The sequence below is a fragment of the Salvelinus sp. IW2-2015 genome, linkage group LG31 (genome assembly GCF_002910315.2).
Source record: "Salvelinus sp. IW2-2015 linkage group LG31, ASM291031v2, whole genome shotgun sequence".
In the NCBI taxonomy this organism is placed as follows: Eukaryota; Metazoa; Chordata; class Actinopteri; order Salmoniformes; family Salmonidae; genus Salvelinus; species Salvelinus sp. IW2-2015.
In genome coordinates, this window is record NC_036870.1 from 14012863 (window position 1) to 14025071 (window position 12209).

The 12209-nt window shown below is 41.7% G+C and overlaps 1 protein-coding gene across 1 annotated transcript in view; it reads left to right on the forward strand.

Annotated features, from left to right (window-relative positions):
• LOC111956046 (gonadotropin-releasing hormone II receptor-like) overlaps nt 1–7962 on the forward strand; it is a 14683-nt gene extending 6721 nt beyond the window's left edge. The window contains exons 2-3 of the mRNA XM_023976463.2: nt 4593–4794; nt 5111–7962. Coding sequence (XP_023832231.1) covers nt 4593–4794; nt 5111–5529 — 621 coding nt within the window. The 3' untranslated portion in view covers nt 5530–7962. The remainder of the gene's footprint in view (nt 1–4592; nt 4795–5110) is intronic.
• Nucleotides 7963–12209: the final 4247 nt, after the last annotated feature.

The following is a 12209-nucleotide window of genomic DNA, read 5'->3' on the forward strand; positions in this document are numbered from 1 at the left end:
ATCTGTTTGTGCTTTTGCATTCATGACTCTCATTAGTCCATTTGTCACTACCAAGGCACTTGTCGGTTAGCGCATGATGAACCATTAAGATACCCATAGTATGGTGGGCAAGATAACAGAAACAGCTGGCACCCCTAAGCGCTAGTTCGTCACACATATGGGCTAGTGCTCGGCCGGATTCGAGATCGTATGTCTGCTCTATGAGCATGAGCGTTGACGTGGAACCGCGGTTTTGGCGGAGCGTATCACCGCTGACTAACACTGCTACATAGAAATCTGTAGGAGCACATAACATGGCTTATGTAGATCTATAGCGGTGGTCATTATTGTGTCTCAGGACGTTGCTAGATCACGACGCATGAGCGGCACACAGATATAGATTATTGGTGGCAAAAGATAGATCATCATTAATAATATGGTACAAATGTCAGAGGTACATTTCGAAACACAGTGACACATGAAGAGAACATGATGTTTTAGTCGAGAAATTTATTGCTGAACGGCAAATAAATTGTTTATTACCGCCGATCATCCTCAGACGGCGGATTTGGTGATAGTTGATCGGGCCACTCGTTTGTCCTGGCTGAGAGGGGATGAGTCTGGTGTAGGAATTCTGAACAAAGGAGGTAAATTGAGGTTACTTGCCGAGATAGGTTTGTCCCTTGTGTCTGCTCTGTCTAGACCAGAGAGATTAGGGATGCGGTTAGAGGTTTGAATTATTATTCACAAGCTCGGAGATCGACGCGTGGTAGACACAAATGTAATGCGCGTATGTTACGCATGATCATCAATACACACAGTACACAAAGATACCTGGATGAGTAAATTTCACATTAATTTGTCTCTCTCATTTCGATTATTCATTTGTACATAATATATTATACAAGTGAGAGAAATTACTAGTATTGATGTCAAATCTACGCAACCTCTAAGTAATGAAGTCTCCAAGCTTTCACAAGGTAGTTAACATTCTTCAACTTATAGGCCATCCTTTGTTCAGCTCCAACTCTACTTAGTATTCAAGCCTTAGCTGGCTTCACCTAGTGTATTCGAGCACTGCTCAGGACATCTCACTTTGAAGTTGTCTTGAGACTTATACATATGTTAACACCATGTCTCCCAACTCATCGAAGTCTACACCTTACGCTCCAATCGTACTCTTCTACCAACACAATGCTCGCTCGAGAGTGAGTATGACATGTATAGTATGTAAGGACTATCAGGGATAAAATTAAGATCTTACTGTCGACTGACTGGTGAGGATGGGGCCATAGACAGGATCTCACCTAGAGGCAATGCAGAGCTGTGCTAGAGATATTCCATTCAAACTGTTTGGCGCAAAGTTTATCTTATAAATATAGAGACAAGTATCAGAAGTTCACAAGATTCAAGTTGGAGTGAGGCATTCCCCTTCGCTCAAGGTCTGAGCAAAGCATACGCTGTACTTAGACAAGTAAGACTAATCGACATCAATGATTTGAGGTATATAATATTGTATGCAAAATAACAAATTGAATCATGGGAGTGAGAAGCACAAGGGTATTTGGGGTAAATACTCGTCCTCCAAGAACGTAACTTGGGCGGAGGTGCAGTTTCATCTTGGTACACAGTGGATCGACTCTGTAACAAACGGAGCTAGCGCACGCGCACAGTGGAGACTCTCTCTAAAAAGACCATAATACTAGTTACACACACGAATCGCACGCTACAATTATGTGTATACTCTAGTAGGATTTCTGCAGCGGCAGTCACAATTTCTGCTCTCCACGTTTTGGTCATGCAATTGTCATCGGGCGTGAGTGCATATATGCAAGCAGCCGTGCTGCGTGTATTAGTGTCATGCTCAGGCTTGGAAGATGATCTCATCTGTTACTGATACCAGAGAGATGGAGATGAAGATATGTGATCATTGTGCGTACTGATGTGATTACTATTAACCATAGAGCACCTCTCTGAGCAGCGGGCTACGTACACCTCACTCGAGCCTGTGTGTTGCTTACGGGCAAGAGGAGAGACGTGATTGAGATCTTACCGGCCAGATAGACATCTCTCAGATACCAGAAACCAAGGGTAACCCACATGGAAAGGTCAGCAACTATTCATTACATTCTCGAGGCAAATAGCTTTTCTCGTGCAAATTGAAGGATTGATCAGCGAGACACTCTGTATGCTCAGCACCTCAATTGAAGCGGGCATCTCGAGGTCTCCGATGGATGGGCCATGTATTGCGAGATCTTAGCCAACAACCTCCTTCCTCAGTAAGAGCATTGATGATGGGTCTGGCTGGGTCTTCCAGCATGACAACGACCCGAAACACACAGCCAGGCAACTAAGGAGTGCTCCGTAAGAAGTATCTCAAGTCCTGGAGTGGCTAGCCAGTCTCCAGACCTAAACCCAATAGAAAAATCTTTGGAGGGAGCTGAAAGTCCGTATTGCCCAGCGACAGCCCCGAAACCTGAAGGATCTGGAGAAGGTCTGTATGGAGGAGTGGGCCAAATCCCTGCTGCAGTGTGTGCAAACCTGGTCAAGAACTACAGAAACGTATGATCTCTGTAATTGCAAACAAAATCTGTTGTACCAAATATTAAGTTCTGCTTTTCTGATGTATCAAAGACTTATGTCATGCAATAAAATGCTAATTAATTACTTAAAAATCATACAATGTGATTTTCTGGATTTTTGTTTTAGATTCCGTCTCTCACAGTTGAAGTGTACCTATGATAAAAATTACAGACCTCTACATGCTTTGTAAGTAGGAAAACCTGCAAAATCGGCAGTGTATCAAATACTTGTTCTCCCCACTGTATGTCTAGGAGCAACAACGGCTCAGCTGCGAAGTAATAGTACACACAAGCTCACAGAATGGYKCCACTGAGTGCTGAAACGCGTAGCTCGTAATAATCGTCTCTCCTCAGTTGCAACACTCACAACCGAGTTCAAAACTGCCTCTGGAAGCAACATCAGCGCAAGAACTGTTCAGCGAGGGCTGCATGAAATTGGTTTCCATGGCCGAGCAGCCGCACAGAAGCCTAAGATCACCATGCGCAATGCCAAATGTCGGCTGGAGTGGTGTAAAGCTCACCACAATTGGACTCTGGAGCAGTGGAAACGTGTTCTCTGGAGTGATTTATCACGCTTCACCATCTGTCAGTCCGACGGACAAATCTGTCTTTGGCGAATACCAGGAGAACACAACCTGGCCTAATGCATAATGCCAACTGTAACGTTTGGTGGAGGCGGAATAATGGTCTGGGACTGTTTTTCATGGTTCGGGCTAGGCCCCTTAGTTCCAGTGAAGGGAAACCTTAACACTACACTATACAATAACATTCTAGACAATTCTGTGCTTCCAACTTTGTGGCAACAGTTTGGGGAAGACCTTTTCCTGTTTCAGCATCACAATGCCCCCATGCACAAAGTGAGGTCCATACAGAAATGGTTTGTCGAGATCAGTGTGGAAGAAGTTGACTTGCCTGCACAGAGCCCTGACTTCAACCCCATCGAACACCTTTGGGATGAATTGGAATGCCGACTGCAAACCAGGCATAAACGCCCAACATCAGTGCACAACCTCACTAGAGCTCTTGTGGCTGAATGGAAATACCCGCAGAAATGTTCCAACATCTAGTGGAAATCCTTCCCAGAAGAGTGAAGACTGTTATAGCAGCAATGGGGGGACCAACTCCATATTAATGCCCATGATTTTGGGTGAGATGTTCAACGAGCAGGTGTCCACATACTTTCATTCATGTAGTGAATCATAACACTTCTATATCATATCACCTCTGGTGCAGAAACTGTATTGAAAGGATTCATCATTCTAATAGATTAGAATAGATTGATTTTGTAATGGATTTCTGATTAGGTCATTAAAAGTCTGCTGCATGTGCGTCATTCCTTTGTAATTATACTTTTCTTCACTCCACTGACTGAACAAAAATATAACCGCCAAAATGTTACTGAGTTACAGTTCGTATAAGGAAATCAGTTCATTTAAATAAACTCATTAGGCCCTAATCTATGGTTTTCACATGACTGGGCATGGGCGCAGCCATGAGTGGGCCTGGGAGGGCATAGGCCCACCCACTTGGGAGCCAGGCCCAGCCAATCAAAATGTGTTTTTCCCCACAAAGGGGCTTTATTCCAGACAGAAATACTCCTCCTTTATTTCTGATGGGCACTACATATCCTCTACCCAGTACAGCCAGAGAATGGGACCCACCCTCTGAGGGCTTGATTCAATCCGTATCGCAGCAGTTCAGTGCTATTAGAATTTTAAGGTCATTTCTGATTGAGCCGGCATAGGCAGCGTTTACCGTGAATGCAGTCTCCAAGGATGCAGAAACATTGCCTTTAAATTTCAATCACTCGACCTCAATTGAATTGAGCTCTGAATCTCATTTGTCTCTAGGTTTCTTCCCTCTAGGGAGATTTTCCTTGCCACTGTGCTTTAGTATGCATAGGTCCGGTTTACTTTAAAGACCTTTGCGACAACTGTTAGAGTCAAAAGGGCTCGAGATACATTTTATTGATTGATTGATATACCTTTATCATGATTTCTCACTTCCCCTTTGTCTCTCTTTATCTCATAGCTGTTCATCTTTCGAGCAATCAAAGCAGAGGGAGTGGAATTCACTCAGTGTGTGACGCATGGAAGCTTCCACCATCGCTGGCAAGAGACGGCCTACAACATGTTTCACTTTGTCACGCTTTATGTGTTCCCCCTGTTAGTAATGAGCTTCTGCTACACCCGCATCCTCATCGAGATCAGCCGTCAGATGCACAAAGGCAAAGGTGTGTGTATGTCTGTCTGTGTGTGTGTTAGTGTATAAGGTGAAGAGACTGCACACTGCATTCTTTGCTCCCATGTGATATATTTGACTATTGAATGTTTTGACAACACATACTTGTCATATTTAGGGCCAAAATGTGTTACTGTCTGTCAGGAAAATCTCATATTTTTGTACATCTAGTACAAATGAATCAATCCAACAGAGGCAGGTCCTGGTCAGGTCACATGGTCAGAAAGACTCAGGGCATCACAACCTTCAATTTACATAGTACTATTCCATTTCTCCTCACAAACTGTTTATGTCTGAAATCCCTCCAGGTGGGGCTCCATGCCTGAGGCGAAGTGGCACAGACATGATCCCCAAGGCCCGAATGAAGACCCTGAAGATGACCATCGTGATCGTGGCGTCCTTCGTGATCTGCTGGACGCCCTACTACCTCCTGGGTATCTGGTACTGGTTCCAGCCGGCCATGCTTCAGGAGACGCCCGAGTATGTCCACCACGCACTTTTCGTCTTCGGCAACCTCAACACATGCTGCGACCCAGTGATATACGGCTTTTTCACACCCTCCTTCCGGGCCGATCTGGCTGATGTGGTCCACTGCTGCTGCCGCTGCCGATCACAGAACATCTCCCCAAGGTCCCTGGACCGCCTGGCGTGTCGGAGGGGCAGGGCAAGCGGTGAGGCAGAGTCTGATAATCCCAGTGGCGACCAGCCAAGTGGAAACCTGGGGTAGATATCGGTGGGCCTCTTGTATAACTGCACTGTAAAAAATATATATATATATTTTTTGATTCAACCTACAATTGTAAGACAACCAGCTGCAACAGGATTGTGAGGTTGCTCCAAATTTGTTCACTCGACTTTGAATTTTATGTTGAGTGAACATATCATTTAACTTGAGAATATATTCTACCTTATTTGCATATTTGCATATTTCCCAGAGAAATGTTCATATTTCCCAGCCTTTCTAGTGAATTGTAATTACCACCCATGACTGTATTTGTTAGCGACAGAAACATGGTTGTTGTGTTCAATGGTTTTCAGTACTGTAGCCTTCACCAAGTGAGTGTCTAAGTGAATATGTTATCTTTAAAATTCAACTCTTTATGACAATACATTACATAAATCATAAGGCCTTTCTTTGAGGGCCTAATTAGACCCTAACACAGTAGTCTGAAACTCCTAATTTACAGGCCACATCAAACCTACAAGTCACATTATGCTGGCTTGCAAAGTGATGTGTAATCCCTATTGGAATCCAGCCAGAGTGAGGATATCCAACAACTGAAACTTTTAATCACACGCAACCTGCATTCAGAATGACTGCGGGGTAGGGAAGATTGATTATTGAGACTACCTAAATCATATAAACTATCTCAGAAAAGTCCAACTACTAACAGATTGGATAAGTTTAGAAAAATGTATGTTATTTATGTTTGTGTAGCGTAAGATGAATCAACCAATCAAAAGTACATGCAAAAACACAGTTATTAAAACAATTCTGAAAATTAACCCGCAGGAGAGCATGCTGGGAAATAGGAAAATGATGGCATCGGTTTGAGTTTCTCAACAAGCTTTTACAAATTCAGCTGACTTCAAGCAGAGATTGTTGAGGAAACACACTAAAATATTAGCTCAAATGATTGTATTTTTGAAGTCCACTCAACTAACAGAATAATGCTGATTAAGCAATTGGTTAAATTGTCTTTTTTTTTACAGTGTGTGGTATACAGATTTTTTTTACTCACTGAACTCTTTAGTGCTCATTTCCCAGCCCGAAATTAAGGGTTAATTCGGTTGAACTATCGCTGAAGTTCAACATTACAGTGTGATTAAAATTTAAAGGTATGGTTCACGCATTAGCATTCACGGTAAACGATACATATGTCAGCACAATCGGAAATTACCTTTACATTTCTATTGCGCAATCTGTAACGCTTCAGCGATACAGATTGAATAGAGACCTAAGACTACTTAACCAAACACGTGGACAATGGAGACTCCATTGAAAAAGCTTTTTAGTCTTGGTTTGTGCTTAATCTGGATCAGGAAAACTGGCCCTATTTCCTGTGTCACATACAGCTACACAAAGCTGGGATAACTTAAGAAAGGATTCGAGAACATTACCGTATTACTGAGGGGATCTCACAAGTTCCACTATGAATGTAAAGACCTCCAGTGTCTTACACAAAAGACTCAAACACTTCCTTTCAACCAGTTTCTGGGAGAATATCTAGTTAACTAGTACCTTCGATTAATGGTCCATATCTTCACTGAATGACTTTGTACTTTGAGATTGCAGTGAATACCCTGTTTGCAGTACATGAGATCATATTTACAGAACAGTATAGACTTCCTAGAAAACCACTCTGCTTCTGACACTAACCAAACAACTCTTATGTACCCAAGGAAGATCATATTTATGATCAAATATTTGGACCACATACTTTGGGACTTTGGCCAGGGAAGACAGAACTTTAGGACTTCTTTTGAATGTCTGTCCTCTGGATCATCTCACTGGAGTTGCATCAAGATGAACTGTGCACACTTGACATGCATTGTTGAACCAAACACTCATTACAACTCATTCCTGAGTAAGTCCGTCCACAGGCTTCATTTATTTTTTAAATTGATGTAGTTCTATCCTTGACCTGTTCTTGTCTATTAATGTTCTGTATTATGTCATGTTTTGTGTGGACCCCAGGAAGAGTAGCTGCTGATTTTGCAACAGCTAATGGGGATCCTAATAATATAAAGACAGAAAATGTGTTGTGATACACTGTAGGCTCAGTGGAACTGTTTCTAATAAATGTTTACCGCTTTAGTCAAAGGGAAGACATTTACAATTTAGGTCTCCGTGGAGCAAGTGACGTTATCAGGTAGCCCTAGAAAATCAAACTCCAGTGAGTAGGCAACTGGTCATAGTTTAATAAGGAACAAATGTATATACAAAAATGTGTGTTTTCTCAATGTCTTGTTGTTCTCAGCCTAATCGTTTCTTTTTACTCATCTGATTTATTCCACTATTGTCATCATGCCATGCACGGCTAAAATGTTCCACTGTATTTTAGGCTGCATTTAGACAGTCAGCACAATTCTTATCTTTTATTCACTAATTTGTCTTTTGACAAATCACAAAAGCTCTGAAAAAAATCTGATTGGTCAAAACACCAATTAGTGGAAAAATCATCAGAATTGGACTGCCTGTCTGAACACGGCCTTCATGGTCCAGTATTAATCGCAATTGCTTAGATCCAAAGTGATGTTTTTATTATTTAACCTTTATTTAACTAGGCAAGTCAGTAAAGAACATGTTCTTATTTACAATGAAAGCCCACCAGGGAACAGGGGGTTAACTGCGTTGTCCAGGGGTCACCCCTGGTGAGACAAAACCGCGACTCATCAGTGAAGAGCACTTTTTGCCAGTCCTGTCTGGTCCAGCGACGGTGGGTTCCTGCCCATAGGTGATGTTGTTGCCGGTGATGTCTGGTGTGGACCTGCCTTACAACAGGCCTACAAGCCCTCAGTCCAGCCTCTCTCAGCTCATTGCAGACYGTCTGAGCACTGATGGAGGGATTGTACGTTCCTGGTGTAACTCGGGCAGTTGTTGTTGCCATCCTGTATCTGTCCCGCAGGTGTGATGTTCGGATGTACCGATCCTGTGCAGGTGTTGTTACACGTGGTCTGCCACTGCGAGGACGATCAGCTGTCCGTCCTGTGTCCCTGTAGCTCTGTCTTAGGCGTATCACAGTACGGACATTGCAATTTATTGCCCTGGCAACATCTGCAGTCCTCATGCCTCCTTGCAGCATGCCTAAGGCACATTCACGCAGATGTGCAGGGACCCTGGGCATCTTTCTTTTGGTGTTTTTCAGAGTCAGTAGAAAGGCCTCTTTAGTATCCTAAGTTTTCATGAATGTGACCTTAATTGCCTACCGTCTGTAAGCTGTTAGTGTCGTAATAACTGTTCCACAGGTGAATGTTCATTAATTGTTTATGGTTCATTGAACAAGCATGGGAAACAGTGTTTAAACCCTTTACAATGAAGATCTGTGAAGTCATTTGGATTTTTACGAATTATCTTTGAATAATTATCTTTTTTTGATGGGTATATTTTTCATTCACCCATCTACACACAATATCTCATAATAACAAATTGAAGACATGTTTTTAGAAATGTTGGCAATTGTATTGAAAATGAAATACAGAAATATTTAATTTACATAAGTATTCACACCCCTGAGTCAATACATGTTAGGATCACCTTTGGCAGCGATTACAGCTGTGAGTCTTTCTGGGTAAGTCTCTAAGAGCTTTGCACACCTGGATTGTACAATATTTGAACTTTATTTTTAAAGTTCTCCAAGCTCTGTAAATTTGGTTCTTGATCATTGCTAGACAGCAAATTAAGTCAAAACTGTAACAAGACCCCTCAGGAACATTCATTGTATATTAGGCCTTGTGTTTAAGGTTATTGTCCTGCTGAAAGGTAAATGTGTCTCCCAGTGTGTCACGTTCTGACCATAGRTTGCTTTGTATGTTTCTATGTTTTATGTCTAGGTTGTCTATTTCTGTGTTTGTTAAGGGCGTGAGCTGGGGTGGGCATTCTATGTTGTTTTTTCTATGTTTGTATTTCTGTGTGTGGCCTGGTATGGTTCTCAATCAGAGGCAGCTGTCGATCGTTGTCTCTGATTGAGAATCATACTTAGGTAGCCGGTTTTCTCACTATGGGTTGTGGGTAGTTATTTTCCGTTTCAGTGTTTGCACCATACGGGACTGTGTCGGTTTTCATTTATTCTCTTGTTCATTTTGTATTCATTCTCGATTAAACGATATTATGGATACGTACCACGCTGCATTTTGGTCCTCCTCTCCTTCCACCAACGAAAGCCGTTACACAGTGTCTGTTGGAAAGCAGACTGAACCAGGGTTTCCTCTAGGATTTTGCCTGTGCTTAGCTCTATTCCGTTTTTTTTATTTAAAAAAATACTCCCAGTCCTTGCCGATGACAAGCATATCCATAACATAACTTTAGTGCCTTATTGCAAACAGGATGCATGTTTTGGAATATTTTTATTCTGTACAGGCTTCCTTCTTTTCACTCTGTCATTTAGGTTAGTATTGTTGATCCATCCTCAGTTTTGATCCTCAGTTTTCAATCATGACTCTTTTTAAAGTCACGATTGTTTTCATGGTGAAATCCCTGAGCGGTTTCCTTCCTCTCTGGCAACTGAGTTAGGAAGGGCGCCTGTATCTTTGTAGTGACTGAGTGTATTGATTCACCATCCAAAGTGTAATTAATAACTTCACCATGTTCAAAAGGATATTCAATGTCTGCTTTGTTTTATTTTTACCCATCTACCAATACGTGCCCTTCTTTGCGAGGCATTGGACAACTTCCCTGGTCTTTGTGGTTGAATCTGTGTTTGAAATTCACTGGTCGACTGAGGGACCTTACAGATAATTACAGATAATTAATTGTATGAGGGTACAGAGATGAGGTAGTCATTCAAAAATTATGTTAAACACTTTTAATGCACTCAGAGGGAGTCCATGCAACTTGTTATGTGAGTTGCTAAGCTCCTGAACTTATTTACGCTTGCCAAAACAAACATTTCTAAAAACATAATTCAACTTTGACATTATGGGGTATTGTTTGTAGGCCAGTGACACAAAATCCAAATGTAATCCATTTTCAATTCAGGCTGTAACACAAAATGTGGATAAGTCCAGTGCTGTGAACTCTCTGAAGGAACTGTATGTGCAGGATTATCACAAAAAAACACATTGCCAAATTGTATTTATTTACTTACAAGCCCTTAACCAACAATGCAGTTTTGAGAAAAATGTTAGTATTAAAAAGTACTAAAATATACTGAAGTAACAAATAAAGGGTTAAGGTAAGGGTCATGGGAAGGTAAAAGGGTTAGGGTTAGGGGAAGTAGTTGAAAAGTTGCTAATTAGCTAAAATGCTGAAGTTGTCCTTGATGAGATTTGCTAGACGTTGGGTTGCTAGATGTTTACGTTATATGGCTACCCATCAACCCCGACCAACCACCCTACTTTCATATTTACCTTAAGTAACCATCTGTTTTATGTAATCCTACAAAATGTAACATATCATACCATATCAATGGAGTATCTCAGATTTACATACAGAGCAATATTAAATGCTCTGAGACCAGGATAGGATAAAGGGCGGGTGAGCGGCAGCCAGGTTGAATACAGAGAAAAACATTACCTTAAATCCAGAAATGTATAATTCTTGTGCAATGTATAGGCTACATTGAGGTTTTTCTTTCATTATTTTAGGCAATCTGGTATTAGTGTATAAGCCTAAACTTTAGGGCCTAACTGTACGCATGCCGAATAACCTACACGCCAATCACCAAATTATTTTGGGAACGGGCAGAAAAAGTTAACATCGATCCACAGAGGCAAAAAGGACAATGTCGGAGTTAAATACAATAAGAGAGAACCTGCYAAATGGATATTTGAAAATAAAGAGAAGGGAGGGCCATAAAAGTAATGTTTGGAAGAGATTTGGTGAAGTGGTAAAAGAGGATGATGGCAGTGCCAGCTATGTTATTTGTGATGATTGTGAGGGCTATACAAATTCAACAAGATGGGGACTTCCAATAGTCCTATAGCACGTCAAGGAAACTGTACAGTAGCTTACTGTTCAAATGGGTTAAATGGAAACTGAAATCTGGACACTGACTGTAGGTCTATAACCTCTCACATACATAGCCTCCTTCGCATAGAGTTGATCAGGCTGTTGATAGTGGCCTGTGGAATGTTGTCCCACTCCTCTTCAATGGCTGTGCGAAGTTGCTGGATATTTGTGGGAACTGGAACGCGCTGTTGTACACGTCGATCCAGAGCATCCCAAACATGCTCTATGTCTGGTGAGTATACAGGCCAGGACATTTTCATCTTCCAGGGATTGTGTACAGATCCTTGCGACATGGGGCTGTGCATTATCGTGCTGAAACATGAGGTGATGACGGCGGATAAATGGCACGACAACGGGCCTCAGGATCGCGTCATGGTATTTCTGTGCATTCAGCTCTGGTGGACATTCCTGCAGTCAGCATGCCAATTGAACGCTCCCTTAAAACTTGAGACATCTGTGGCATTGTGTTGTGTGACAAAACTGCACATTTTAGAGTGTCCTTTTATTGCCATCAATAAAATGCAGCTGTGATCTTTTTCCACTAATTGGTCTTTTGACCAATCAGATCAGCTCTTTTGCAAATAATTGGGGAAAATATCAGAATTGGTCTGCCTGTGTGAACACAGATTTTTACCATCTGTCTCGGGTTGCATCTTTAATAAGCAACCCATATTTACCCCTTTTTATACAGTTACTGTTATGTATAAAAAAATATATTAAAAAAGGAGTACACTCTT